General features: G+C 54.7%; 12 protein-coding genes and 2 non-coding genes across 14 annotated transcripts; 4 read left to right on the forward strand and 10 right to left on the reverse strand.

Moving 5' to 3' along the window:
• Positions 1-867: 867 nt before the first annotated feature.
• M421DRAFT_708 (uncharacterized protein) lies at positions 868-1,422 on the reverse strand (the record flags this gene model as incomplete). Its single annotated transcript, XM_033596735.1, has 2 exons — positions 868-1,299; positions 1,351-1,422. The coding sequence occupies 2 exons, from the start codon at positions 1,420-1,422 to the stop codon at positions 868-870; spliced, it is 504 nt and encodes a 167-aa protein (XP_033453532.1).
• Positions 1,423-1,602: 180 nt separating this feature from the next.
• Positions 1,603-3,718, forward strand: M421DRAFT_415629 (uncharacterized protein). Its single transcript, XM_033590774.1, has one exon. It carries the CDS (start codon positions 1,861-1,863, stop codon positions 3,415-3,417), a length of 1,557 nt encoding a protein of 518 aa, XP_033453533.1. The 5' UTR covers positions 1,603-1,860; the 3' UTR covers positions 3,418-3,718.
• A 24-nt stretch (positions 3,719-3,742) lies between these two features.
• M421DRAFT_415630 (uncharacterized protein) lies at positions 3,743-4,142 on the forward strand. The gene has a single exon (XM_033590775.1). It carries the CDS (start codon positions 3,769-3,771, stop codon positions 4,078-4,080), a length of 312 nt encoding a protein of 103 aa, XP_033453534.1. The 5' UTR covers positions 3,743-3,768; the 3' UTR covers positions 4,081-4,142.
• On the reverse strand, positions 3,894-3,974 carry M421DRAFT_t12. The gene has a single exon. It is a non-coding gene; the product is annotated as a tRNA-Ser (tRNA).
• On the reverse strand, positions 4,020-4,128 carry M421DRAFT_t11. Its single transcript has one exon. It is a non-coding gene; the product is annotated as a tRNA-Thr (tRNA).
• Positions 4,143-4,253: 111 nt separating the features above from the next.
• M421DRAFT_193545 (glycoside hydrolase family 31 protein) lies at positions 4,254-7,600 on the reverse strand. The gene is made up of 4 exons (XM_033588026.1): positions 7,119-7,600; positions 6,746-7,068; positions 5,480-6,694; positions 4,254-5,432 (listed from the first exon to the last, which is right to left on the reverse strand). The coding sequence occupies exons 1-4, from the start codon at positions 7,348-7,350 to the stop codon at positions 4,389-4,391; spliced, it is 2,814 nt and encodes a 937-aa protein (XP_033453535.1). The 5' UTR covers positions 7,351-7,600; the 3' UTR covers positions 4,254-4,388.
• A 470-nt stretch (positions 7,601-8,070) lies between these two features.
• M421DRAFT_415634 (PTPLA-domain-containing protein) lies at positions 8,071-9,211 on the reverse strand. The gene is made up of 2 exons (XM_033590776.1): positions 8,827-9,211; positions 8,071-8,731 (listed from the first exon to the last, which is right to left on the reverse strand). The coding sequence occupies exons 1-2, from the start codon at positions 9,149-9,151 to the stop codon at positions 8,193-8,195; spliced, it is 864 nt and encodes a 287-aa protein (XP_033453536.1). The 5' UTR covers positions 9,152-9,211; the 3' UTR covers positions 8,071-8,192.
• A 496-nt stretch (positions 9,212-9,707) lies between these two features.
• Positions 9,708-11,278, reverse strand: M421DRAFT_712 (uncharacterized protein; the record flags this gene model as incomplete). The annotated part of the gene is made up of 2 exons (XM_033596767.1): positions 9,708-9,872; positions 9,926-11,278. 2 exons carry the CDS (start codon positions 11,276-11,278, stop codon positions 9,708-9,710), a joined length of 1,518 nt encoding a protein of 505 aa, XP_033453537.1.
• Positions 11,279-11,688: 410 nt separating this feature from the next.
• M421DRAFT_415635 (Prp19-domain-containing protein) lies at positions 11,689-13,508 on the reverse strand. Its single transcript, XM_033590777.1, has 2 exons — positions 12,993-13,508; positions 11,689-12,944 (listed from the first exon to the last, which is right to left on the reverse strand). The coding sequence occupies exons 1-2, from the start codon at positions 13,481-13,483 to the stop codon at positions 12,017-12,019; spliced, it is 1,419 nt and encodes a 472-aa protein (XP_033453538.1). The 5' UTR covers positions 13,484-13,508; the 3' UTR covers positions 11,689-12,016.
• A 123-nt stretch (positions 13,509-13,631) lies between these two features.
• M421DRAFT_415636 (uncharacterized protein) lies at positions 13,632-14,585 on the reverse strand. Its single transcript, XM_033590778.1, has 2 exons — positions 14,333-14,585; positions 13,632-14,272 (listed from the first exon to the last, which is right to left on the reverse strand). Exons 1-2 carry the CDS (start codon positions 14,476-14,478, stop codon positions 13,840-13,842), a joined length of 579 nt encoding a protein of 192 aa, XP_033453539.1. The 5' UTR covers positions 14,479-14,585; the 3' UTR covers positions 13,632-13,839.
• Positions 14,586-14,805: 220 nt separating this feature from the next.
• M421DRAFT_14466 (uncharacterized protein) lies at positions 14,806-15,849 on the forward strand (the record flags this gene model as incomplete). The annotated part of the gene is made up of 1 exon (XM_033587520.1): positions 14,806-15,849. A coding segment is annotated over one exon (1,044 nt), but the record flags the coding sequence as incomplete, so codon positions are not given.
• Positions 15,850-22,328: 6,479 nt separating this feature from the next.
• Positions 22,329-23,195, reverse strand: M421DRAFT_193593 (uncharacterized protein). The gene is made up of 2 exons (XM_033588027.1): positions 22,432-23,195; positions 22,329-22,377 (listed from the first exon to the last, which is right to left on the reverse strand). The coding sequence occupies exon 1, from the start codon at positions 22,977-22,979 to the stop codon at positions 22,524-22,526; it is 456 nt and encodes a 151-aa protein (XP_033453541.1). The 5' UTR covers positions 22,980-23,195; the 3' UTR covers positions 22,329-22,377; positions 22,432-22,523.
• Positions 23,196-23,237: 42 nt separating this feature from the next.
• Positions 23,238-24,246, forward strand: M421DRAFT_51496 (HIT-like protein; the record flags this gene model as incomplete). Its single annotated transcript, XM_033594937.1, has 3 exons — positions 23,238-23,373; positions 23,423-23,621; positions 23,676-24,246. The coding sequence occupies 3 exons, from the start codon at positions 23,238-23,240 to the stop codon at positions 24,244-24,246; spliced, it is 906 nt and encodes a 301-aa protein (XP_033453542.1).
• Positions 24,247-24,554: 308 nt separating this feature from the next.
• Positions 24,555-25,496, reverse strand: M421DRAFT_97481 (uncharacterized protein; the record flags this gene model as incomplete). The annotated part of the gene is made up of 3 exons (XM_033598506.1): positions 24,555-24,867; positions 24,934-25,352; positions 25,428-25,496. The coding sequence occupies 3 exons, from the start codon at positions 25,494-25,496 to the stop codon at positions 24,555-24,557; spliced, it is 801 nt and encodes a 266-aa protein (XP_033453543.1).
• Positions 25,497-25,991: the final 495 nt, after the last annotated feature.

The following is a 25,991-nucleotide window of genomic DNA, read 5'->3' on the forward strand; positions in this document are numbered from 1 at the left end:
TCAGACTGGCTGACGACTTCTCTCACTTTACAGTTGCGAAATTCGAAAGACTAATGTCATTCACTCCCACGCACCTTTACTTAGTCAACCATTCACCTCAGGCCTTGCACGCCTCTTCAGCCTCTCACAGCCACCCACCACGTCCACGCACCTAGGCAGAACTCGAGACACTGTCAGACTTCATATATGTACGCAGGACCTTTCAGTACGAACGACATGCAATCCACAACACCACCCCGCGAACAGCCCGAGAAGCTGCTCCATCCACCAACCGTCATGGACACTCTACAGACCAGGGGAGGTCGCCCAACCGACGTGACGCTCAAGAAGACTTCGTCCCAGATGGATAACTTCCTACGCCGCGCTAAGAAGGCTGGAGTCAAGATCGAGGAGGCTGATTGGGAAGTCATCGCTGTCAGTGGAGAAGAAGAGAAGATCGAAGAAGAAGATTGGGTACTTGTCAAGTAAGACGTGGTGATAAGGGCGAAAGACGTTCGCTGGGAGCGTTCGGGAGGTTGGGAGTTCAGGTTGGTGAATCAACTGATCGGGTCACTAGACGGTCAGCAAGAAGGCCCATGGTACAGATAATCCAGAAAGTGTAAAACTGTCGCAGAATTGCAACTTTAAGCTTCTTTCTTCAGTGGTCTGCTGTCTTTGGCGGTTTCGCTGACCCAAGGTATTTCTCTCCACTTGTGCCGCGCTATGATCAGAGCATTTGAGCGGATTCTAACTCCTTCTCTGTGTCTCCGTCCTCCGTCATCACACGTCCTTGACCGAGCTGGCAATCAGGCTACGTAGCTTACGAAGCGCACATCCGCTAGACCGCAGCCTCGAAGCGTGTTCTGGTAAGGATACCTTGGCCCACGCTTATTTCTTGCCCTTCTTCTTCTTTTTTCCGCCTCCTGTTCCTGCCGCTGCTGGCACCGGCACACCACCAGTCTTGATATCCTCCTGCTCGTCAACATTTGGCGTCGCAACACTAGCATCTTGCGGTGCGCTCAGGTCGTCAATGGCCTCCGGCAGCCCCGCCATTTCCCTCCCTAACCTTCCCAGACTGTTGATTAGTCGCCCTACTTCGGCGCCTTTTGTTGTTTCATACTGCAAACATGTGCCGGACACGGGGTCGTATGTCTTCAAAACGAAAGTGGCTGTGACACCTGTGGGGTTCGATTGCGGCGGCGGCGACGATGTGCGTGAGGTGTCTGCCGGCTTCGCTGCCTGCTTGGCGGCGTACTTTTCGCGCTTCTTTATCTTCGAGGCTGAGGGCTTCAAGACGGTGTATTTGGATGTAATGCGTGTCTACTTCGAGTAAGCTCCTGAAACTCTTGTCGACTGTGATGGAAGGCGTACACTTGTCGGCCTTGCCTTCAGCAGCAGCGATGACTGCTCGTACCACTCCGTACTGGCCTTCAGGTACGGCATGGTATAGTGTGGGGTGCTCTGGGGTCTGACGCTGCGAGCTGTGGTTGGTAAATCGCGGCAACCAACCCCGCCAAAAGTTGCCGCGAAGATGCTCGAAGCGCATCGTGCACGGGCCACAAATGTGGCAGTGACCTCAATGTGCACGCGACCCCCTTCGCCAATAACTAAAAACTCGTTGTACTCCATTCAGCGCGATATTAACGCCAGGACTGTGTGTTAGAGCAGGCAATAGCAGACTGTGGGTGAAGGAAGAACGTCATCGAACCTTCCAATTCGGTGTGACTCGAACGACCTGATGGCTCTTGCAAATCGGAACATTCACTTTCCTCGCAATACCAGTTTACCTTGAGCGATACGCGCTTACTTGCAGTCCCCGCTCGGGCTATTGTTTGGCCATTTTGAAATCCCGGGAGCCATCTCCAGTCACTACGTTTTACGATGGCCGATTCAATATCATCAGATTTCAGCAGCTTGGACCTCGAGGATTCGACGAGCGTCAGCAATCTTAACACGGCCGGCACCAGCACCAACGACGAGGACCTTGAAGCTACCGTCCAGAGTCTCATCAACCGTTGCACAACATTATACGAGGAGGTAGGGACATACATCGAGGCAGTTATCGAACGCCAGAAGATCACCAAGGTCCAGCATCCGGTTGAATATCGCAATCTGCGCAATGACTTCAAGAACGAACTTGCATTTCTCAAGAAGATCGTCAACTCTGGCAAAACTGAAGAGAAGGTCCGCCACTTTATTGTGTCCTCGAATCTAACTTACTACGAGGCCTTGTGGGGCGCTGCCAAACGATCGCGCGGACTGCAAGCGTTTCGCAAGTACTATTTCTGGGATCGACACAAAGCGCCGGCGGGGAAACGCACGTTGAAGGGTCTAAGTCTTGGGAGAGGAGGTGTAGGAAAATGCAAGACGGCAGCCCTAGTCGACATCGTTGCGGACGAGGGCAGAGAGTGGATACGCGTGTCAACTGTGTCCGAGAAACGGATCATCTTCGATCTTGCGAAGTTGGGCTGGGTCAACGACTCAGACTCAGACAACGACATGCCTGATGCGCGATCGACCGACTGGGAGGATGAAGATGACGAGGACCAGGTTGACGTTGTCAGAAACGCCCGTGAGCTTGCGCGAGCTGCACGAGCCAATCCTGTACAAGGGCGCCCACCGAAAGTGCGCCTTGTGCTTACACGCATTGTGGCTGGAAAGATGAAAGACGTGGACGCAATCATTGCGAAAATCAGGGCGACTGGTGCGATCGTGCAGTGTGCTGCAGACGTACCACCACCGCAACCGTTGCAGGCCGTCTTGAATGATCTGCTGGTAGACAGAACTCGCGCGCTCTCGGATACGCTCAACATAGACTGCACTATCCTACTGGCGCTGGTGTCTGACATCTCACACAAGCCCTGCCCCATCCTCGACTGGTACCCCGGCGAGGTCCAAGCTCAGATAAAGGAAGAAGCTGGCGAGAACCTACTACCGACCCAGCTGTATCCCGCCATTGGCTCACACTCCATGGTTTGCACGGAAGAAGCGGCTGAGCAGATGAACCTGATTGTTGACACCCTCGCCACTGACGAAGAGAAGCGAAGATGCCAGCTGCTCATCGGCCAAGGCGACTGTGAAGGCCGTTCGTCTGAGGATCTGGTCGCAGAGTGGGCTTCCATGTCGAACCATCCAGTCCCGACCGGCTTCACACTGCCTATACGCATTGTGCCGAGTGATATCGACACGATTACTGAGCGACTACCCACCGCAGCATGCAAACTGCAAGGCGAGATGAGTCGGCTGAATACATCGATCTTCTTCTATGGCTGGGCAGAGGGCATCACGACTTTAAGCTCGAATCGTGCGCGCGCCCGCCAAATTGAACATGCCATCAATCAGCATGGCCTCGAGGACGGAGAGGCTGGGCCACATATTTGGCTCTGCGGCGAGTCGAGGAGCTTGATTGCGAAGCATGGCCGTAGAGGGCCGAGGTGAGTCTGCTCAGCGACTTTGCAATGGCAGTACTTTACAGAATTGACGCATATGCCCAGTTTGCGCGTGGGCAGGCACGAGTGAATAGGGGAAGCAACGAATCTTCGTCGACGGTGATATTCACACAACAGCAACACTCTACATCAATACAATCAGGCACAGAAACATTCCGGCATGCTTGTCTGTGATCGTGCCGTTACCCAAAACGAACATTATCGCTCAGCACTACTCGAGGCGATGCAGGTAATCCAGCACTTGATATCGCTTATCTTGCATCACACTGTGCCCCAGCAACAAATGCAACAATATAACTTCTTCCATTCGTATTCCCAGCTTGCATATCACCGTAGTGATATGGATCCTCCCACACCAAAAAACACAAGCACTCATCCGCGAGCCTCTCACACCCGCACCACACCGACCACATCTACTACCACAACACCTCTGCCATGCTTGGGACGCTTAATCCGCCAAAAATTCGACGTTGGCAGGATTCGAACCTACGCTCCCGAAGGAACAAGATTTCTAGTCTTGCGCGATAACCACTCCGCCACAACGCCAAAGGTTAATTGTACAGACGTTCACACCAGGAAACAAACGCTGATTGCCCTCTGCCAGAATCGAACTAGCGATCTTATCATTTGCAATCCAGGTCTCCCACTGTGAGGGGGAGTTGGGTACTAGTGATACGCTTTACCACTAAGCCAAGAGGGCGATTGCTGATTGGTTGATGATCATACTTCATGAAATTTTTTTATAACGTCGAGTCTTAATCCACGAGAAACAGAATTTCGAGAGCGCAGAAGGTGGAGACTGAGTGCTGAATCTGCAGATACAGGGCACGGACAGAAAGCGGTCAGGGGTGGAAAATTTAACGGCGGATCGTTGAGCTATAGTGCGGCCCACTTCGAGTACCAACACTCTATCTACCTCTTTACATCCCCCAGCTGCGCCGCTCGCTCTGCACGGACGTTCTACAGCGCCAGCCATGCGGCAACAGCAATCACACCTGCAAGTGTACCGACGCTATTTTTCGTCGCCGCGCCCTCGGACTGCGGCGGGCTGCCTCCACCCGTGTAGTTCCCGCCCGTGCTGTTGAACCTCACGCTGTACTCACCCGTCAGCGGCACAGGGCCCTGCAGCGTCTGCTGTCCGTCGGCGCCCAGCAGCGTGATATTCTTGACCTGCACATCTGTCTCGTAGCCAAAGCCTCCGGTCATCTTGAACTCGCCGTTATCGTACAAGAACTCAATCTCGCTCACGCCATCCTGCTCAATGCTGTCTCCGTCATCGAGGTACAGAGTGCCAGACGCCTGGCCTGTGCTGTTCGGCGCAATCCAGATCACGAAATCTTGCTTGCGCAACTCCGTGGTTGTGTTCGCGCTCTCTGCGCGCAGGGGCAGGATTGCACCGCCCCGGATGTGCAGTGGGATACTGTCGAAGCCCACGTCGGTGATGTTGATCCAGCTCCCCGTGCCCTGGATCTGCTCGAGGGTCCACCAGTCGTAGAAGGTGCCGTTGGGCAGGTAGATGCTGACGCTTGTGCTGTTCTCCTCGAGCACGGGGCTGACGAGGATGTCGTCGCCGTAGAAGAATTGATATTCAATGGTGAACGTGTTGGCGTCCTGCGGATAGTGGAAGAATAGAGGATTCAACAGCGGTAGGCCAGTGGTTGACTGACGGTAGAACGCCGTGTAGATGTAGTCAAGCAGTCGGTAGCGGACGGCGATGGTCTTGCGGGCTGCGGACTGCGTAAGCGGCCAGCGGTAGAACTCCTGGAAGATCGATGTGTCGCCCGCGTGATTACGCATGAAGGGGTAGAAGGCGCCGAGCGTGGCCCAACGGGCGCACAGAGTCTCAGTTGTGTTGCCGGCGAACCCGCAGATGTCGGGCCCGACCATAGGCATCTGGTAGATGGAGGCGAAGTTTAGGATGCCACCGATGCTGAAGCGGTATTGCTCCCAGGTGCTGACGTTATCACCGAGCCATTTGCCTACATACTTGCCGAGACCGACAAACTGGTCGCAAATTAGCGGTGGGCATATTCGAAAGACGGTGTACTTACTGTAGATCGGGTGATCAGGAAAGGACGGCGCTCAGGGCGGCGCCGCAACATCGACTCCCTCGAGGCGATGGACATAAGCGAGCCCCAGAAGTTGTGGGTGTCGTAGTGGTACGAGCCGTCGTAGTTGCGGATGTCAGTGTCCATGGTCTTGTTACTGATAGATCCGGCAGCATTCTGGATCTCATAGCCAGGGTTGATGAGATCGCGGCCAGGCAGACCAAGGCGCTGTGTAGTCTGGTTGGACTGACGACCAGTCAGAGAGCGCTTAGGTATCGACAACTTCTCGTTGAGCTCGCGGGACTGGAGCGCACGCTTGGAAGCATTGGTGGAGCCCGGCTGCAAGCTGGCAGGGAAGCCAGGGATAACGCGACCGGGGCCGCCAGGACGAACTGCTGGTGGCTCAGGAGGGTTCTTGGACTCTTCGGAGTAGGCCATGGGGTCGGAGCAGGGGTAGGGACAGAAATTGGCGGGCTCGTTCATGTCATTCCAGAGCCCATCGATGTCAATACCGGTGGCAGGGTCGAAGAACTGCTCAAACTGGCTGTTCCAGTAGTTCTGAGTGTTAGGGTGGAACCAGTCGGGAAAAACAGTTGGGCCAGGCCAGACGGCTCCGCGGTATTCGCTACCGTTTTCGCGAACCTGCCAGACGTTCTGCGCAACACCTTCGTTGTATACATCATTATCGCCCGCCCAGACAGCGGAGTTGACCATGACAATGTAGTGTTGCTGACGCTCATGGAGGTAGGAGACCATATCGCGGACCAACTCCAAAGGGTAGCGCTCCGGGTCCAGAGTGAACAAGCGGCGAAGCTCCATGTAGTCAATATCAGTCCACATAACCTCCAACGGGATGTCGGCTTGCGTATAGTTGGCCACGACCTCAGCGACCTCCCACACATCACGGTACCCGTACTTGCACTGTTGGAATCCGAAACCCCAGTAAGGCATCATGGCAGCAGTTCCAGTCAACGCAGAGTACTGAACAGCGACCTCCTTGGGCGAAGGACCGGCTAAGAAGTACAGGTCGATGATACCTCCCAGAGTGCTGTACTCAAGAAATTGACCATCGGTATCGTCAATCTTGATGTCCATACCCTGAGAGCTAGCGAGGAAGACACCATGGGTGCCGTTCTCGCCGCGGTGGTCGAAATAAACTGGGTGAGATCCGTACAGGTTGGATCCCGTTGGAGTACCGTAAGCATCACGGTTCCACAGCTATCCAAGTCAGTCTACCGCGCTCGGGTCAGGGTATCATTAATAGCTTACAGTGCGAGTGTAGTTCGTAATGTTCAGGTGGAAATCGTCAGTAGATTCTCCAAGACCGTAGAGGTTTGGCAACTCTGGCAGACTTGTCCTGAGGCGGAGATACTGCGACTCAAAGATAAGACTCGCTGCCGAAGTATCGAAAAGAGTCTCATTGGTATCCATTCGAGTGATGGCAAAGGAAAACGGATTCTCGGTATGCGAGAAGACAAGAGCGGAATCTGCAGGCTCAAAGCCGTCGTCACTCTTAGGTCGAGGCCAGACAGATTCCTGAATTTGGAAGACTTGCTCAGCAGCGTCGTAGATCTTGACGTGCAATCTATTCTCTATACAGGCTGTTAGCAAATCCGTAACGTACTGTCAATAACAAACTCACCGGTTTGGTACTCGACCTCCAGCTTGAGATTAGTTAGATCGTTACTGTAGATATTGCAGGCCTCGCCAGCAAGTGCGAGGTCAGCAGTAACCCTGCCGCCATCGTCTTGCACATTGCTCGCAGTGTACCCCGGGCAATCATCAATTGAAGCGCCGCCGGACTGCCTCTTGACAACCTCCGTAGCCAGCGCAGGTAGCGCCGCCCCAAGAAGAATGAAACCTTTGCCGATCATATTGTGATGCTCAACTGTAGCACACAAGTATAAGTTCGACTTGATCGACGGGGATGCAGTAGGCTTTATATTTCACCTTGTAGGCCTGAGTGCTGATACGGTCGGACATAGGTAACCTGCAAGTCAGCAGCACGGGCGCTCATGTATACTAAGGTGTTAGAGGCTTCTTGCGAGGCACCAAGCCTCGCTCCCCGCAATTCCGGTCGTCATGAAGGCGGACGGCAATGTCTTGGCAGCGGTGCAGCGTGGAGGCCAAACAGGTTACATGGCGGGGTCAACCTGCGCTTTGTACAATGTCAGATGCCTGTGGTCCCGGAGCTGTACCCGTATGGAGGCAACACTTGTGTTGAGGCGCGGGCCGCGGAATGCTGGGGAAGTTGTGGAGGAATCAGACGTCGATGTTCTGCTCCGGATGCGTAGTCGACGTCAGCTACAGCTCCCGATTGGATGTATCTCGGCCCGGTGAGGTGAAGTTCCCAACACCGCTGCCCCCGATCCGAGATGCGCTCGCTTACCAATTTTCAACGGCGTGGTTTCCAAGAATTGACAAGAGCGGAGGGAAGTCACGATGGCTCTCGTGAGGGTTTGCTGATGAAGTCTCAAGCGGTTGAACTTTGGACGTCGAGGCGTCTGCTCGATGTTGAGCGCAGGAATGGGAGTTCTGCTGTGTTTGGTGGACGAGAGCTTGTTTTGCACTTGTCGTGGGGTCGGATGCAGAGCTTAAGAGGTCATTTGATCCCGAGCTTCGGGCTCATATCTGCTGACCCAGTCACCTGGTACGCTTCTCAGTTATATACATAGCTATCATACACATACACATACACTCAGCACCACACCATGCCCTACTTCTTCGCCGCGCCGGCATTCTGAAGCTCCATCGCCTGCTTGTACTTCGCCATCCGCATCTTCTTCATAATCCTATCCTCGCTCGCCTGATCGTACCCCAGCCCACTGCGGGCTGGTGACGCCTGCCTCGCAATCCTCCTGCGCTGCTTGACCATATGCGTAAACAGGACATAACTGCCCGGCACATAGAATGCCAGAATAGCCAACAAGACATACGGGATCCTCTCATCGAGATTCTGCGCAGCAGGAATAGATTGGTAAACGAGCCAGCATTCGCTAGCGATGCCGAGCGGATACAGGACTGTGAAGGTGTTGTAGCGTAGGAAGGAGAGGGGAGAGGGAACCCTGAGACCGCTCAGGGTGAAGACGAAGTAGCTGTAGCGCACGACTTCGGTGAACGACCAGGCGAGCAGCATCGTACTGTAGGCGGGGGAGTGCTGCGTGGTGGCAGGAAAGTTGTACGCGATGCCCCAGACGAGGAGGAAGCGGGATGCTACTTGCATGAGGGTTGTGAGGAGGGGGGCGCGGACGATGCCTGGGTTGAGTTAGCAATCTGATCTCGAAGCGTTTTGCATTCAATCCGATGGGAGCAGGATAAGAGACACAGGATAAAGATAAGATGCAACGCACCGAATAAGCTGTGAAGCACCTCCAGTCCAGCAAGACTCTGCACCAACCGTGTATGCTCCTCGAGCTCTGCATACACCCTCCCACTAGCCAGCCCAGCAGCCGCGCTCTGCAAGTCGTTGCGGCCGAAGAAGCTGCCCGCTTTCCGCGCAGCTTGAACTTCATGGGTGCCAATTGTTACAGTCTTGTAAAGCACGCCAACCCATAGTGCAGCAGACACAGCGTTGTAGGCAAGCAGGTACGTGTGCTTGAGGGGTGAGGACGCGGGGCGGGATTCTGCGGGGCGCTGGTTCCGTGGTGAGGTTACGGAGGCTTCTTCTGGCGGCATTATGGCGTGAAGAACAACAGTGGTTGCTGGGGTCTAGTGTTGTTGTTGTTGTGGTTGCAGCTGGGATGCCTGAGGCTTGGGGGTAGATTTGTTGCTGACCGAGGCTGTCCCTAGACAGAGGTGGGCAGGATTAGCCGAGTGAGTTTAACACCGATATACCCGGATGATGTAAAATGTGATGCCCTTGCGCTCTTCGACAACGTGGATCAGTTTATGCGTAGAAACCTTGAGACGAGCGGTGAGTTGTAATCTCAATACGTGTTGTGTAAGGGGAGCTTAGAAAGCTGGGATTGACTGAACCGTGTGCCAGCATATGTACATACACATCTAACAGATCGTTGCTTGTCCGCCAATTGATAAGTCCATCCCACGCCCCTCGCGCAACCCCAACAAGGACTTATAGACGCCTTCTGATGCTACGCTAGCCATATCTCGCCAGGGGCCGCCTGGTAAAACACCATGCTATGCAAAATGCTACAAACGCCAAAACCCAGATGGTATAGTTATGTCGTATGAGAGAGTCGTCAAAGTAGAGAAAGGAAAGATGTTGTGTCCTCTACAGCATGAAGACCTGGAACATAGCCTTCGAGCTCGAGACCTTCTTACCGCAGCCTTCGACAACGCATGCCTTGAACGGCCGGGTTTTGGGCAGAGCTTGTTTCTCTTTGCCCTTTGCGGAGCCCTTTGCGGAGCGGTTCGCCGTGCATTCGCCACAGTAGATCTGCCATGTGTCAGTTGTGCACCTTCAAATACCCAAGATATTAGGGGCCCTACGTGACCGCACTGCTTGGCGATCCAAACCTGCTTCTTAACATCATCATCGCCCTTGCACAGCTCGCTGTCGCAGTTTGGACAGACCAGTACATCGTTCTCCTCTGGGCTCCTTGTGAAACCCACTAGTGCCGGTGGAGGCGCTTCGTACGTTGGTGGCGGCGGCTCTGGTCGAGCTCCGCCATATCCTAAATCGAAGCCAACCATGCCGAAATTCAAGTTTGGCGCGACAAAGATCCCACCCCCTCCTCCACCTGCTACACCCATTCGGATGTGATTGCCACGGCGAAATCGAGGTGGAGGCTGTGGACCGCCATGTCGCATGTTTTCAGCAAGGTGATGGATGTGGGCGTTGGCGCGGTCAATTTCTCCTCGTAGGTGGGCAAAGCTGTAGCGGTCGTTGTGCGTTTCTCCAAGTACTGCTATAACCCGGTCGAGCTCGGCGTGTCGTGCTGCATGCTGTCGTGCCCTTCTCTCTTGTTCTGTCAACGGCCGCTCCTGGACGAACTGCACGTCATCCCCATCTGAGTCGTTGCGGCGGGGTGGGGGATCGAGACGTCGCTCTGATACGAACTGGATGTCTGGCGACGAAGGCTCGACAATGACCGGCTCATCGTCCACTGTCCACGCTTCTTCTCCGTTGTCTAGGTTGATAATACCAGCCATGCCTCGGGGCAGTCGAGGGGTGTCGTTATTTGGAGGGCGCCCAGAAGCTGGCAGAAGTGGTCGTGGGCTGTGTGCTTGTCGGTCGTTCCGTGGTTCCCAGTTGTAAAATGATGGTACATCGTCCTCCTCCGTCAGGTCAACGATGTCCTCGGAGTTGCGCTGTTCTTGCTCCGTCTGGGCGTTGTATGCCGCAATATCGTCTCGGTCCTCGTCTTCGTCGTCGTCTACGAGAATGAGCTCATCATCCTCGCCGTCACTGATTTCGACCATGTGTCTCTCCCCAGCCCGATCCGCCCCTCCGGCTCTGTTCTGCCAGCCCACGGGCCTCCTCATGTCGAAGCCGTCGCCCTCGAACCGCAACGCTTGTTCGTGCTCCATGTTCTGTGCGGGCTGACCCAAGTACGGGGAGCGCCCTCCTGCACTGCGGTCCGCGGGGCCAGCTGAAGGAGTGCGGTCGTTTGCTCGGGCTGCAGGCTCTCGGGAGGCAGCGTACCGTGCTCGCATAGCAGCGGGGTCGGGTGTTCTCGCTCGGTGCCCTGCGACGTAAAAGTTCGGGTTTGAGGGAGAGCCGTGGCGGTTTGCGTGAGAGGCCTCGTGCGGGCGTGATACTGAGTGCTCGCGGGGAACACCGAGGCGGGTGAAGGGCGTGAGGCTTTCGAAGCTCCATGCAGACCCAGCGTTACGCTCCATCGTGTCATGCGAGCGCTGCGCGTCTTTATTAGCCCAAACCCGCTGCGTGCATTGCCGCCCGCTCCACTTTGTCACACACCTTCTGTCTGTGCTCATACCCAAAGCGCAAGTGGTTGTCCATAGCCGATGACGCAGTCGGGCGAGAAAAGGTCGATGTTTTTGCGGCGGTGGCCAGGCAGAAGCGGCGTGCGAGGTGGCGAGCCTGGAGAGTGCCGAGTGGTGAAGTGAGCGCAGGTCCTGGGGTCAGACGTCAATCCGTGGAGGTTGCGACCATGCCTCTCGGCGAACCAAACGCCACCTCTTCACGGTCACCACATCTCGTGAACAAAGCACACCACATCATAGATCTACAGAACAGACATTTCCTGGCCTTCCTGTGAGATTCTTCATTCCCATCAGAGCATGTTCTGCGAGCTACTGCATCCGTCTCATTTTCTATTTACGAAGATGTGCTAATGCAAGTCAAGTATTTGAAGGATGTATTGCCCAATTATATACAGAAGGGCCAACTGTGTTGCATTGCTCCAGGCGCCGCGGCACCTCCTATAGGCCTATTCGAAATGATATGCCACCTCTGAGTGCAACTTATCCCGAGCTTTTGGGCGTTATGCCATAGATCCAAGACCAATCTTACATCATCCCCACCTCATGCTTCCCCAGTCGCTGCGCTTCTCCTGGTGGCCCGCTTGCAGGTTGTATGCTGCGTCTTCTCCTTGCAGAGTGCTACGATCGTCTCCCTCATGCAGAGCTCAAGATGCTTAGCCCACCTTCTGAAGTCAGTGCGACTAAGCTTCCTGCGTTCGCACCCCAAGCAACATCCTTCGCAGGTACCGCTTTTCGTACGGGCTCGGACCAGCTCTTCGATGCCTTGGTGTACTGCTGGACTGAAATGCTGCCCGACCCAGCTGCCGCCAGGAACTGGCCTGTGTAGTCCCACTTGACGTTCTCAACAGGGCTGCCAGCTTCAAGGACCTTGATAACGTTCTGTTTCCTGATGTCCCAGATGGAGACCTGACTCGACCCCTTTTGAGCGACTGCGAACCAAGTGCCGTTCTCAGAGAAGGAAATGGCCGCAATTGGGGCGCCACTGTCGAGCTCGGCCATAGAGGCGCCGGTCTTGACGTCGAAGATGCGGATCTTGCCGTCCGAGCTGCCGACGAAGAGGAGCAGACCATCGACGTGGAAGGAGGATGCAGTGATATCGGCTTCGGTGTAGATCTGGGAGACCGTCTTGAATGTCGCGAGGTCGTAGTATGCGACGCGCTTGTCCGCGGCTCCAGAAGCCAGGATAGAGCCGCTAGGATGAAGAGAGAGTGATGTGACGGCGCCTGCGTGCGAGCCAAGCTGCGCAATTTCGTTGCCGTTCTCGAAGATCTTCACGGTACCAGCAGCAGTCGCGACGACTGCGCGCGAGCCCCACCACGTCGTAGCTGTGACTGGGCTGCCTGCCTTGAGCACCTGCACCACCTTCTCCTGCGAGATCGAGTATACGCCTGCAACGCCATCCGCGCCGCCGAACAGTGCCATATCGCCAGACTCGTCGACAGAGACAGCGCTACTTCCAGGGTAGAGAGGCTTGCTCGAGGAGGCAACATCGAATGTGGAGATGTCCGCGCCGGTAGCCCAGCCCTCGGGGACGGGTCGCTTTCGGCGCGTCGCAAAGAGCCTGTGTCACGTCAGAATTGCTTCGTGGGGGTTGTGATAGTATACTTACTGTTGTTGTGTCTCGTCAACCTTGGCGGCAAGCTCCTCAGGCAGCGCCTGGCCATCGACCTGCATAGCATCGCCATTGCGGCCACCGCTGACGGTGACGTTCGAGAGCGCCTCTCGTGCCTCGTCTCTCTCGCGCGTCAGTCGCGCAACCACGCGCGTCGCAGCATCGTTCTGGTACAGCGCCGTGCTGAGCTCCTGTCGTGTCTGCGCCAGTTGCTGCTTGAGGGTATGTGTCTCGAGTACGATGGCGTCCCACTCGTTCTGGAAGGCGCTGAGAAGTGCAGGAATGGATGTGAGGTTCGGCGGTCGGGGGCTGACGACTTGCGGCGACTTGAGCTCAACCAGATCCTCGACTGAGAGGTCTTCGCCAGTGACAGGGTCTGTGTGGTTTTCGGCAATGTGCGCCTCGATCAGGCGCTTTTCGAAGACATTGCCGCTCTTGCGCGACGCAACGGGTTCCCGTGGAGCTTCTCCGGAAATGGCGCAAAGCATCGTGGTGGGTGTGAGGGTGTTGGCGCGAGCAGTGCTGCTCTGAGCCTTGGAGTCGCGAATTCTGAGCAAAACGCGCTTGCCCATCTGGGCGATAGCGCGTTCTGCAGTGCCGCGAGGTCACTCACCAACCATACATCATCACACATTGCTTCAGCTTATTGGATGTGCGGAGATACTGAACATGTCCCGTGACTATTTCCATAAAACGACCTTCAAGGCCCCATCACCATGAGTCAGGCTGCACTGAGTTTTCAAGGCGTTGACAGTTCACCATTAGTAGGCAGCTTGATCACGGCAGCGACGAAGAACTTCTATCAAAAAGGCGACTGGCGATATCTCTAATTTCACCATCTTCGCTACAATTCCCACTCTTTCTCCGGCTCTTTCTGCAAATTCTTCTCCCCGACGTCCAGCGCTACGAGGAACCTGCTTACACAATTGTACGCCGCAACCGTTGATGTGACCTCCACCACTTCTTGATCGCTGAAGTGCTTCTTCAGCGCCGCAAAGATCTCATCCGGTACATTGACATCCAACGTCATGGCATCTGTATACGAAAGCAAAGCGGCATGCTTGTCGTCTTGGATGCCCTTGTGCACCTGGCGAGGAAGAGAGTGCAAAACAGCATCGACATGCTCAGAAGTTATACCGTCAGCAGCACGGAGGATAGGGCTGTGTGACTCCCACTCGTACCATGCTTTGTTTAAGACTGCGACACGAGCAATAGCTGTCTCACGGACCGAAGTTGGCAATGAGGTCTTGGTACGAATGGCGCCCAAGAAGGAGTTCCTATGTTTATGTCAGTAACCAATACTAACGCCAACGAAGCTGGTGGGTGTTATAACTTACCATCCATCGGCAACCGGAGGTGAGTGAAGCAAAGTTCGGTCAAGCGCAATCAAGCCCTTCTCTCCTCGACGTTGCTTGACGCGCTCGAGTACGGCCTTGTCCGCTTCTGAGGTCAGGTCCTCTTCTTTGACATATGGGAGACGCATGGTGGCTGTGTATGTATCTTCTTGAGCTTTCGAGACTGGAACGTGGAGATGTCGGTTCAGCTATGTTCAGATGTGAGTTGTGACTCCCGATATATTAAGCAAATTCGCGGACATCGTAGTCCGCGCAGTTTACGGACTCTGGCCAGTTACACCCCACACTTGGCTCCCAGCCAATCACAACATCTCGCTAAAGCCTTCACCCCAGTGTGTCGAAACTTCACGCGGCGTTCTCTCCGCTCAACCGTTCGAATCGCAATAAACATGCCAGCGCCACAGAAGTCCAGAGTTGCTGGCATAAGGAACACCAAAGGGAAACAGGGCAAATCAAAACCAGTCAGAGAGCAGCAACCTAAGGTTGTTGAAGAGAAAAGCTTCGAAACGAGAATACCACCAGAAACCCAACAGCTCATTCTCAACCTCTTCAGAAACTCGTTTAGGGATAGACTAGAAACAGATATCCAACCGCTTCTACAGGAAGTTAAGGGGCACTTGTTCGATCGCAACTTCAAAGACGCTTTTGGAAGAGAAGACTACCTCGAGGCGTATGCGGCGCGGTGGAGTCCAAGTCGTGCATTGGGCTATTTGGGTCTACTATGGCGCATGAGAGAGTCATTAGATCTCGTGCAAACACAAGCAGACGAGACATCAGAATCCTCAGAAAGCTCAAGCAAGAGCTGGAAAGTCGTATGTCTCGGCGGCGGCGCAGGAGCTGAAATCGGAACTCTCGGCGGACTCCACAAACTCATCTCCGACACCCACGAAGAGCAGAGAGAGGGCCAGCCAAAAGACATGGAAGTCGTGGCTGTCGATAGCGCGGCCTGGGGAAATGTGGTCGACCAGCTCACCCAGCACATCACCACACCGCCTCCACTGTCGAAATACGCATCCGCCGCCGTCAAAGCAGCGAATCGTCCGCTGGCCGAACCGTCGGCATTCAAAACAACTTTCCACCAACACGACGTCCTGACAATGGACTCCGCAACCCTCGCCGCCGCCCTGGAACACGCAGATCTCGTCACGCTAATGTTCACGCTGAATGAACTGTACTCCGCATCCATGTCTCTAACCCAGCAATTTCTCCTCCGCATGACCGAGAGCCTCTCTTCGGGCGCCATGCTGCTCGTTGTCGATAGTCCAGGGAGCTATTCCACCGTCAGTGTGAATGGAGCGGATAAGAATTACCCGATGCATTGGCTGCTAGATCACACTCTGTTGGCGGACACATCGGGCGGTAAGGCGAAAGATGAAGTAAGGAGCTGGGAGAAGGTGCAGGAGGATGATAGCAGGTGGTTCAGGCTGGATGACCGATTGGAGTATCCTATTGAGTTGGAGAATATGCGGATGCAATTGCATCTGTATCAGAGACTGTGAACATCCGGCAGTTCCAGATGGTAACCTCAGAAATGCCGACTCGTGCCACCGCGTCCGATTACTACATCTGAGGTACGCACCAATTCGAAAAGGGCCGCGGATCCTGTCGTCCCCTATCGCTGGCCTCCACGCCTGGTCGTCAAGCGAACGTCAGAGCACCAGCAGATAGCAACAAGGATGGACTCACTAGAATGATCTACGAAGAAGCGGTCAGCTCAGCGAGGCACTTCGTTGCTAGTCTCCGCTTGGCTTAGATGAAGCGTTTGGTTCGGTCAGGTCCGCTCCACTGACATCGCCGCGACGGCCCAGAGCCCCAGGACAAAACCACAAAGATTCAGGAACTCCACATCATCATTGGACGGCTCTTTTGGACTCCAGAAACATTGCTTTTCGAACATTACAAGGGTGGCGTAAGATGAAGCTGACACTGGCCATTGAGCGCTCTGATTGGCCACCCCCAAACGCCCGCCTACTTTAGCGGCCACCAACCACGACTTCTCCTCGCGCGACATCACAAGTCCAGGACAACGCTAGAAGACTTCGGGTCGCCCTTCGCGAAAGTGTAGCCGCACTGGGAAAGTGGGATGGTGTTCATTTTTGATGGTTCTTAAGACAAAGCATCGTTTACCCTCTATCGTTCACGCTACTCTTGAGCACACATCCTCGTCTTACTTTCTGCCATTCTCCGCATTGATCGTGTTTCGCATCACGCGTGCTCGCGAGCTTCACATCTTGAAGCATCACAGTCGTTACTGCCATCATCTTTTGCCTACTCAGTCCACGCAAGCAGCTATTTCTCCGTCCATTCGTAGCTCCCAACATCGCAAAGCCTGAAACGCAACTACCCTCCAAAAGCTGGGGATCCAAAAAGCCGCATCATCGCATCGCCTTTGAAATATTAAAGTACTATCTAAAAGTGCACGATAATGTCATCGCCAACATCCCTCCTCGCCACGCCCGCAGCCCGCTCTACCAGCGACGGCTGGTCACCTCTGGCGATAATCGGCATCGTGTCCGCTATCATGCTTCTCCTTCTCTGCGTGCCGCTGATAGCGATCTGCTTGCGGCATTTGGAGCGCTGCAAGGAGATGGTCAAGGAGTCCGGCAGCCGTGGAAGCTCGAGAGTGAGCGATGGGTTGGAAAAGTCGGAGGAAGGGCAGAGTCTGAGGAGTATTTTGGTCACGAGGGAGTTGCAGAGGAGTAGTATTAGGTTGACGAAGCCGGAGGCGGCGTATGTGGAGGGAAGAGGATGGAGTGAGGCGGAAATTAGAGGTGGTGCATGGCGTGCTTGAGTAGAGGAGGTTAGGATAGGACAATGAGAGATTATCAATGGTGTTTGGGCTTCAAAGCCTGTTTATCGGGCTGGGATGGATAATACGACTAATGTAGGTTTGAAACTGGATGTGGGCTTCTACTTCGACATTCAGATTAAAGCAGACAGCTGCCTCGCGACGCTTCGATGACTACACAACCTCCCACTCCAACACTCTGCGAACCACGTCCACACACCGCGAATCCATAACTCTCCTCTCCCACGCCTACGAATCTTCCACCATCCACCGCATAACAACCTCCGTATCTCCGCCTCTGAAATTACTCTTCGCGATACCTCGCCACCCCCGTCCACCTCCTTCCCATCAAACATAGCCACCAAAACACTCCCATCCCCCGTCAGCCTGCGCACAACATCCCCGTTAGCTCGCCAATCCCTGTCTGCCTCGCCCGCCCATACCTCACCGGGCAGCACACCAAATTCGCGATCCATCACCTCTTCCGGGTGGTTAGCCACAGCCTAGCTCGACCCACTCGGCCTCGCGCGCCTGCGTGCTCGCTTCGAAAGCATCCGCAAGTCCGAGTCCCACGTTACACGCGGCGGCCGTGAGAGCGCTGCGATGTCGCCATTATGCGTGCCGAGTTGCTCGATGAGCCAGCGCGCTGGCGAGGGGAGGTCGAGGTCCTCGAACTTCGGTTCCCATCGGGTGCTCGTGAGGTATGTTCTCAGCTTGATGCGGGAGCGGCGTAGGCTGAGTTCTGAACGCGCCTCTAAAGTGCAAGTAGGGGTTCGTGGTTGTGTGAAGGCGCCCGCTGAGGGTTTGGTGAGCTGGTGGGCTGCAGGGGGGATGGAAGAGGTGCTGTGGGTTTGGGTGCGTGAGCGGGTGCGCGAGCTAGGGGGGACCGTGGATGTGGTTGTAATTTGTTACTGTGCACTCGAGTGCTTTTCGGGTCAATCTTGAGTAGCGGCCATAGGACATGGTTATGCGGGACCTGGTCGGACGAGGATGCTGGAGTATAGGCCTGTAGTTCTGTAGTCGCCGACCTATGCTTTGGCGCTGGGCGATCGTGGATATCGCGGTGAGGATTGATTCTGTATTGTAAGGCACAAAGAAGCGAACAATGATGTCGCTGAAAGAGACGGATGGAGTGAAGGGAATGTCTTGGACTGAACAAAGGGCCAAAATGGACGGAGACATTCATGGACTACGACCTTGAGAAAGACATCTGCTGTCGTGGCTGATTTTCGTCAAGTATGCTTGTATCTGTGATCAGGGCTGCAATATCTGTGGCAAGGTGAGAGACAGCTCATTTGTCGGGTGCATTCACCTAATGCTCATACCCACACACATCTCACACTTGTGCCACAAGCGCACATCTTACACTCGATTCAACCATCCAGTCGCTTGCTAAACTCACGCATCCAACCCGTCCCTCTCGATCAACCTCTGCACGACCCGCACAACATCCCTCTCCCGCTCTCCCATAGGCTTCCCCGGCTCCTTGACCATCTTCTCAAGCACCTGATCTAACATGCCCCTCAGCCTGCTAACCAGGACTCCAATCCTCGCCCATCCCCTCAATCTTATCCACTCATCAACCACCAAGCCCCTGCCGAGCGTATCGACTTGAATGCGCCCGGCAAACATGAGCAGAGAATAGCTGTTGAATGGTGTGATATCGCGTACAAAGACCTTGCTCGTCGCCATCTTGTTGAAGTACGCGACGAAACTAGCGTTACTCGGGAACGTCTGGCTAGAAAAGAGGGTCGAGCTAGGGTGCACAAAGACGCGCCCATTGTCTTGGTTGAAGTACTTGATCTCCCTCGCTTCAGGATCCAGTTCCACGGCTCCAGCAATACCAGCCGCGAACTTTTTGTCCGGAAGCTGGATACGTGCGATTTGCGGAGCGAAGGAGCCGGCGATGAGGGCGCGGAGGAGGGCGTCGTTGGCGTTCTGCGCGTTGTAGAGGCCGTGTATTGTAGGAGCGTTCGACGAGTAGGTGTAGGGGATGAAGGAGATTTCCTTTAGCGAAGATAGGTACTGAGACCGGTTGGATTGGATGTCGAACATAGTCTGGAGGTTGAGCTTGTTATCCTGGCACCAGAATTTTAGGTCTCGAGTGGAGACGCCTTTGTTGCGGAAGGCGGACCATTGCTCGTAGGCGCGAAGGTCAACTAGCAAATCGCCTTGATTTGCTGAGAATGACGCGCGGAGGCGGTCGAACTCGTGCCTAGTGTCCTGGTCTCTTTCTCTCGGCGAGATGAAGGGACTTCGAGCTGTCAATACCGATGCAATTGTGAGAGCAGCCTCGAGACAGCCAAATGTTGCGCCATAGACAAGCAGCTTGCTCAAGCGCAGATCGGCAGGGATCATAGACATGTGACGACCAAGCGCAGTAAGCTCATTGTCGGTGATGGCGCCCATCTGCGAAAGCAGGTTAACGGCACCTTCAACGGCAGTGCTTTCAGGCGGCGTAAGAGCGGAGGCAAGGAAACCAGAGACATCCTTCACTCCCATAGCTTTGATGGAAAGGCACATTTGCTCCAGAGGTACGCGCCTTATCTCAGGATCGGGACGCTCCAGCATCCTGGCCTCAGCGTTGCGCGTGTACAGCTTGTAGCAGTCACCAGGTCGTACACGACCTGCACGACCACGCCGCTGCTTACAAGCTGCTCTCGAAGCCCACGTCTCCACAAGGCGGACCATATTGTTCTGCGGATCATAGCTCGTCTCCTTGACACGGCCAGTATCAATGACTGCCACAATGTCTTCGATAGTAATGGACGTTTCTGCAACGTTGGTTGCCACAACGACCTTCCTCTTTCCGGATGGAGGTAAGGGGAAGACACGTTTCTGCTCGGCGGGCATGAGCGAGGCGTGTAATGGGAGTGCATGGAGGTTTGGGAAGTGTTCCAAGGCTCGCAATGTTCGGTCGATTTCCATGGTACCGGGTAGGAAGATCAGGATGCCGCCGTCTTTGTCTCCGAGCTGGCGGTCAATGTGGCGAACGGTTTCCGCGATGAGATCGTAGTTGATGCCAAAGCCAATACTGCGAAGACTCGCAGAAAACGACTTATCTTGAGCGTCGTCATCTTCGCCAGCATAGCCTCTGAAACCTGTGAAATGCATGACATCGTCGACATAGTAGTCTGTCACGGGGTGCGTGCGACCGGCGATCTCAACACGACCTACTGGGCCGACCTCCTTGAAGTAAGCCTCGAAGACATCGGCGTCTAGAGTAGCACTCATCAAGATGACCTTGAGATCTCTTCGAGTACGCAGTATCTGACGAAGGAGGACAAGAAGGAAGTCGGTGTCGAGACTACGTTCGTGAACCTCGTCAACAACAATATGACTCACATCGGCGAGAGCGGCAACGATGTCTTCGGCCCCTCCACCAGAGGTTTGAAGGCGACGGAGGAGAACACCAGTTGTAACGAATGTAATCTTGGTCACGCCCGGCTTCTGCTTCGACTCGCCACGAATGGTGTAACCAATCTCATCACCGACTCGGGCACATCTTTCGTCAGCAACTCGATCAGCAAGACCAAGCGCTGAGATTCTTCGCGGCTGAGTGCAGATGATGTTTGCAACAGCACCGAGCTGTCTCTGTATCAGATCGTCCAAAACGAATTGCACAGATTGTGTCGATTTGCCGGATCCAGTTTCACCAGAAATGATGGTAACACTGCTCCTGTTCACAGTTCGGACGATGTCGTCTCTCAGCTTCCAAGCCGGTAGTGATTGTCGAGCACTCATCATTTTCTGTTGTGCAGGCATCTCTTGCTTAGCATGCCATTCAGCAAGGACTTGTTGGCTGGCAGGTGTTGCAGGCTTCCAGTCAACCGGCCTACGGCCTCTGTCTTTCCTCTTTTTGCTTTTCGCCTGCGACTCCACTGAATGATCTGCTGCAGCGAGCCCGGACGAAACATCGGCTAAGCGGCCAGGGTTTTTGAAGATCTCGCCTGCATTCTGCTGCACCCAATCGATGACGTCGTATATCATGGGCATGCCAATAAAGTTCTCCTCGGCGTGTAGAAGCGCCTTCCGGATAATGCTTAGGCGAATATACGCGGGGATAGCTGCCTCGAACGTGACGATGGGTACAACAGCAGGGTAAGGGCCAAACGGTTTCCTGGCCTGCAGGATGAGGCGTTTCCCTTGCTGCTTGATGTCAAGCTCAACACGACAAATATTTGGTGATGATCGTGTGAAGAGCTTGTCGTAGATGGCTTCCAATGATGACATCTCGGTCTCCCAAGGGTCATCTTCTGATGGTTGTTCTGCTTCACCCGCAATGGTGAGATCTGCGAGCTCCCGCGCTATGTCCTTATCGTTATCATCTGGACGCAGAAGGCGGGCCTGAAGTAACGCAGCAGCTCGCCTCTCATCCCCATTCTGACTGTCATAAGCTTCTTCGCAAAGTTCAGTGGAGTAACCAGCTGCTGCAAGGCGCTTCACGGCCCCTTCGCGCTTCAAGTTGGAGCTAGCCATGCTAACACCCGCAACGTAGCCTTCGGGCAAACTCCACGAGGGTAGATCATCTTCTGGTACGTGGATCAAGAGCCATTCGAGGATTTCCTCTCGATCTTTGCATATGTCGGCAGCTTCTTCGACGTGACTTCGTCGGAAGCCAAGATCTGCAATCTCGTCTTCGAGACGTATCCTGTCGTTCACGTTCATCTGAAGACCGTTGGGATTCCAGAGTGCATCGCGCCGGATCAGATGCTCCACCTGCTGCCTAATTCTCTTTCCGAGTTCGATCTTTGGTACGCGCTCCCAACCTCTCATCAGGTTCTTCGCGGGTCCCACCCATGAGCCTTCGGCATTGGGCATGGACATGCCAGGCTTGAGATTGTGTGCCTTTTGTGCGTCGTCTCGCTGCTTCTGCTTCTTCTCTCGCTCTTTCGCAGTAGCGGCCTTGGCCTTCTCTCGCTCCGCAAAGCCGAAGAAGGGGTCTGCCTCGTACATCCAGCCCTTGCCCTCCTTTTCGTTCTGTTTCTTGAGTTCTTGGAATGTTCCTTTCCACAAGTCCTTGTATACAGGAGGCAGCATCATGTGCATGTTCTTCGCACTGGCTACACGGAAAAGAGCGTATGCGGCAGCGAAGTTGCGCGCTTCGACGGCGGTTGGCTGATGGGCGGGTTCTTCGAGTTCGCCGGGGATCTTAATCGGCGGCAAAGTTGTGACTTCTTGCGTCTTGGGGTTCTTCTTTGACAGTACTACGGCGTATGCGAAATGTTTGTCGCCATCTCTGCGCTGTGAAGATCAGCGGTGAAGCCCATGTACTAAAGAGAGGGCGTCTTACTATCCTGTAGTCTGGCTTTCCCCACTGTTGCTTCTGGAGGTACTCCGAGAACAGAGTGGTCGGTAGCTTGCCCGTCCACGATGCTCCTGCGATCAAAGTCCTGGTACTAGGCTTCCTGGGTCCATCCTCGGGCTGTCCAGCAGGACCCTTGCCCTTGGTCTTATCGTCACCCTGAGCGTCTGAGCTCTCGCCCTTCTTCTTCTTTGGCTTGCCATCACCAAAAACGATGAAGCTCGTGTCCTCTGGCGGCGGAGCCTTCTTCGCCGGCTTGCCACGTGGTGGGTGCGCGTTCTTCGGCATGCTTGCAGCTCTAGTGTTACTCTGTAACGATACTTCCAAGCTCCATAGGCAACAAGTGAGCCAGATGAGGAGGGAGTTGTAAGGCGAGGGTTCTTGCAGAATGTAGAGGCCCACGCTAACAACGAAGGGCTCACCCGTTCGATATGGAGGTTGAGGTCTCGCTGGAATCGCCCTTCGCTCCAAGAGAACAGTTGTTTGGTCGTGTAGCCATCCTTGCGCATCCAGCAGACACGGAGGGGCGGTCTCATTGAATCTAAAATTCTAAGCTAAGTTAGCGGGACCCTTGCCGCGGCTAGACTTGCCCAACGTCATCGTGGATCTTGCACTCATCAGGCAGTTACAGTTGTCAAGTCGGTGGTCAGTGAAACCATGTATACTGTTGGATACAGAAAGGCCGCTGAAACGTGAAGTGAATGCTCAGGACATTGAGAACTACGTCACGGCTGTTGCGATCTGCAAAGCCTCGACAGTCCAACAGCCAACGCCCGTTCCTGAACAGCAACACCATGGCGGATGCTACCAAGAATAACAGCAGGACTAGGAAAGAGCAACGCCAAGACCCAATCGTTGCCGAAGAGATAGACGGAATGTCGAAGCCCCAGGCTTCCAACACAACGACTGCATCGAAACGAACGAATGCATGTAAGCTCAAGAAGCAACGCTCAACACCTCGACCCAGCTCACAACGCAGTCGCAGAACTCATGTCAGCGAAGAAGCCGAAACCCGGCCTAGTATCTGCTGAAGCCCCAGTGAAACCTCTCAAGTGGGACTTGGACGCCCGCAACGGTCTAGGTCTGTACATCGAGCACCCAGAAAAGAACCCTGAAGGCCTCGTCGTAGAATACGACGACGACTTCGTAGTCATTAACGACAAATTCCCGAAAGCAAGGTACCTTTTCACCACTCTTTGCTCAAAAACCACCAGTACTGACGCCGCCAATAGTGTACATCTCCTCCTCATCCCTCGCAAATCGGAATACTACGAACAACACCCTCTCTGCCTCCTCTCCACCGACTCCGCCTTTCGAGCAGAAGTACAAACTCGCGTAATTCGCCTCAAGCAACTTGCAGCGAGCGAACTCCGGCGCAAATACGGCCGACATAGCGCCTCGGACCTCTCCTACCAGACCGCGCTCTCAGACCTGATGAACTCAGCCGACCCCCCACCACCAGACCAGCGCGACGCCGTCCTCCCTCCAGGCCGCGACTGGCTGTCCGAGATCAAAGCAGGCGTGCACACGCATCCGAGCATGAATCACATGCATATCCACGTCATGTCACAGGAAATGCATTCACCGTGTTTGAAGCACAAGAAGCACTACTTGAGTTTCAATTCGAGCTTCTTTGTGAGCGTGGAGGAATTTCCGCTGCAGGGGGGGAGTGAGAGATACAAGCCGGGGACTTGGCCGGTATGGGATATGAAGTGTTGGCGCTGTGGGGAGAATTATCAGAACAAATTTGCGAAGCTCAAGGCGCATTTGGGAGAGGAGTTTGAGGCATGGAAGAAGGAGTAAAGAGCTGGACCTAGAATTGGGAGAGGTGCGTGATGTGATACCCGACAAGGTCTTTTGATGGCGGTGCTAGTATACAAAACCAGCCAACTTTCGCTGTCGTAACATTTACATTATCTCGCCATCATGTGATGCTGGCCAATGACGCCTTGTGGGCGACCTGGTGCAGTCCTGGATGTGTGGGCTTTCAACTATCTCTTGCCCTATTGAAGCCCACGCACCGCCGCGGTGGTCTCCCAATAGGCCTCTTCATTATCGTAGCAAGAACTGCAAAAGCCACATCGCGCATTCAAAACTCTTTACGCCAACGTCTAAGCAGCCCTTGTAGGCTTGACCTTGGGGGTACCGCTGCGAACGCGCTTGGCCTCCGGGCGCTGCAGGTGAGAGGCAGGGATCCAGCTCTCGTCGTACTTAGCGCTGGAAGTGACGGCAGGGCCATCAGCACCAACAACAGCAACCTGCTCAGAGGGGTCGACCTTCTTGGAGCCCTGGGAAGACTTCTTGGCGCGCTCACCACCCTTGCCGCGACCCTTCTTTTGGGGGAAGAAAGTGGTGATCCAGGTGTTGTAGATGAAGTAGACGGTTCCAGCAAAGGCACCAAGGAGGACGAGGTAGAGGAAAATGCTGGTGTAACAAATTAGCCTCTGGCTACTAGGATAGTTGATCGCACGCGGCACATGGTAGACTTACATCTGGGGGTCGAAGAGGCTGGTGGGTCTCTCGACGATAGAAACGGTCTCGTTGTAGGCGGCGACGGTGAAGACGGCGTTCTCAGAGTTCCTCATGACGGCGACGAGCTGGAGACGGAGATCCTGGGGGTGGAGATCGGTGGAGAAGGTGTAGGGCACAGTCTCCTCAGCACCGGCGGGGATCTCAATCGAGTACTTTTGCGCGGTAAGGTTGCGCATGACCTGGGGCTGACCATTGACCTCCTGAAGGAGCGAGCCACCAACGACGCTCACGCCGATGGGCTTAGGCTCGTTGTTGGAGATGGACAGACGCGCCTCGGTAGCATGGCCGTTGATCAGCTTGACGCCAAAGACCTCAGACTGAGGGAAGGAGGTCGAGATCTTGACGTTCAACTTCGGTGTCTGGGCTTCGGGAACTTCCTTTACGTTTTCAACCTGAGCACGCGGGGGTCAGTGAATTGATGTCATGCACGCGTAACTCGTGCGGGAACTCACCTCGATCGCGAAGGCATTGAGCGCCCTCAACGAGAGCAGGAGCAGAGATGAGAGCTTCCAGGCAACCATGATGGATGCAGCGAACAGTCGACGAGATGAATGCGCAGGGGAGAAGAGGGTGGAGGGGAGCACACCAATTTGAACGTGGCTTCTAAGAACGTCAGAGCGCAGCTTCCCACCTTGGCGACGACCAGGATCTTGTCGGTAGAAGCGAACATCTTCCCCACAGCTGGTGGCGGGGCCAATGAGCGCTCAGCTCTAGCGCGCAACCAACGCGCGACTGCTCGTCGCCATTCTTGTGTACCGTGAACTGCATCCTGCCTACTGTTGACAGGTTGCGAACCAGGAGCGTTATCATCGCCCCGCGGCATGCTGCAGGCAGCTGCCCATCTGTTTGCTGTGAACCGACCTCACCGCCAGATCAGAAGCCCACGTGTGCTTCCATAGCCGTATCGTTGTGATGGCAGACCCTTTGAACGGCCACTAATTAAAATTGCGAGCTCACATTCACCTCTACAGATGACTGTTTCCTGGTTTCAGTTTCAGGAAACTGTTACTTGGTTC

The sequence above is a fragment of the Didymella exigua genome (genome assembly GCF_010094145.1).
Source record: "Didymella exigua CBS 183.55 unplaced genomic scaffold M421scaffold_2, whole genome shotgun sequence".
Lineage (NCBI taxonomy): Eukaryota > Fungi > Ascomycota > Dothideomycetes > Pleosporales > Didymellaceae > Didymella > Didymella exigua.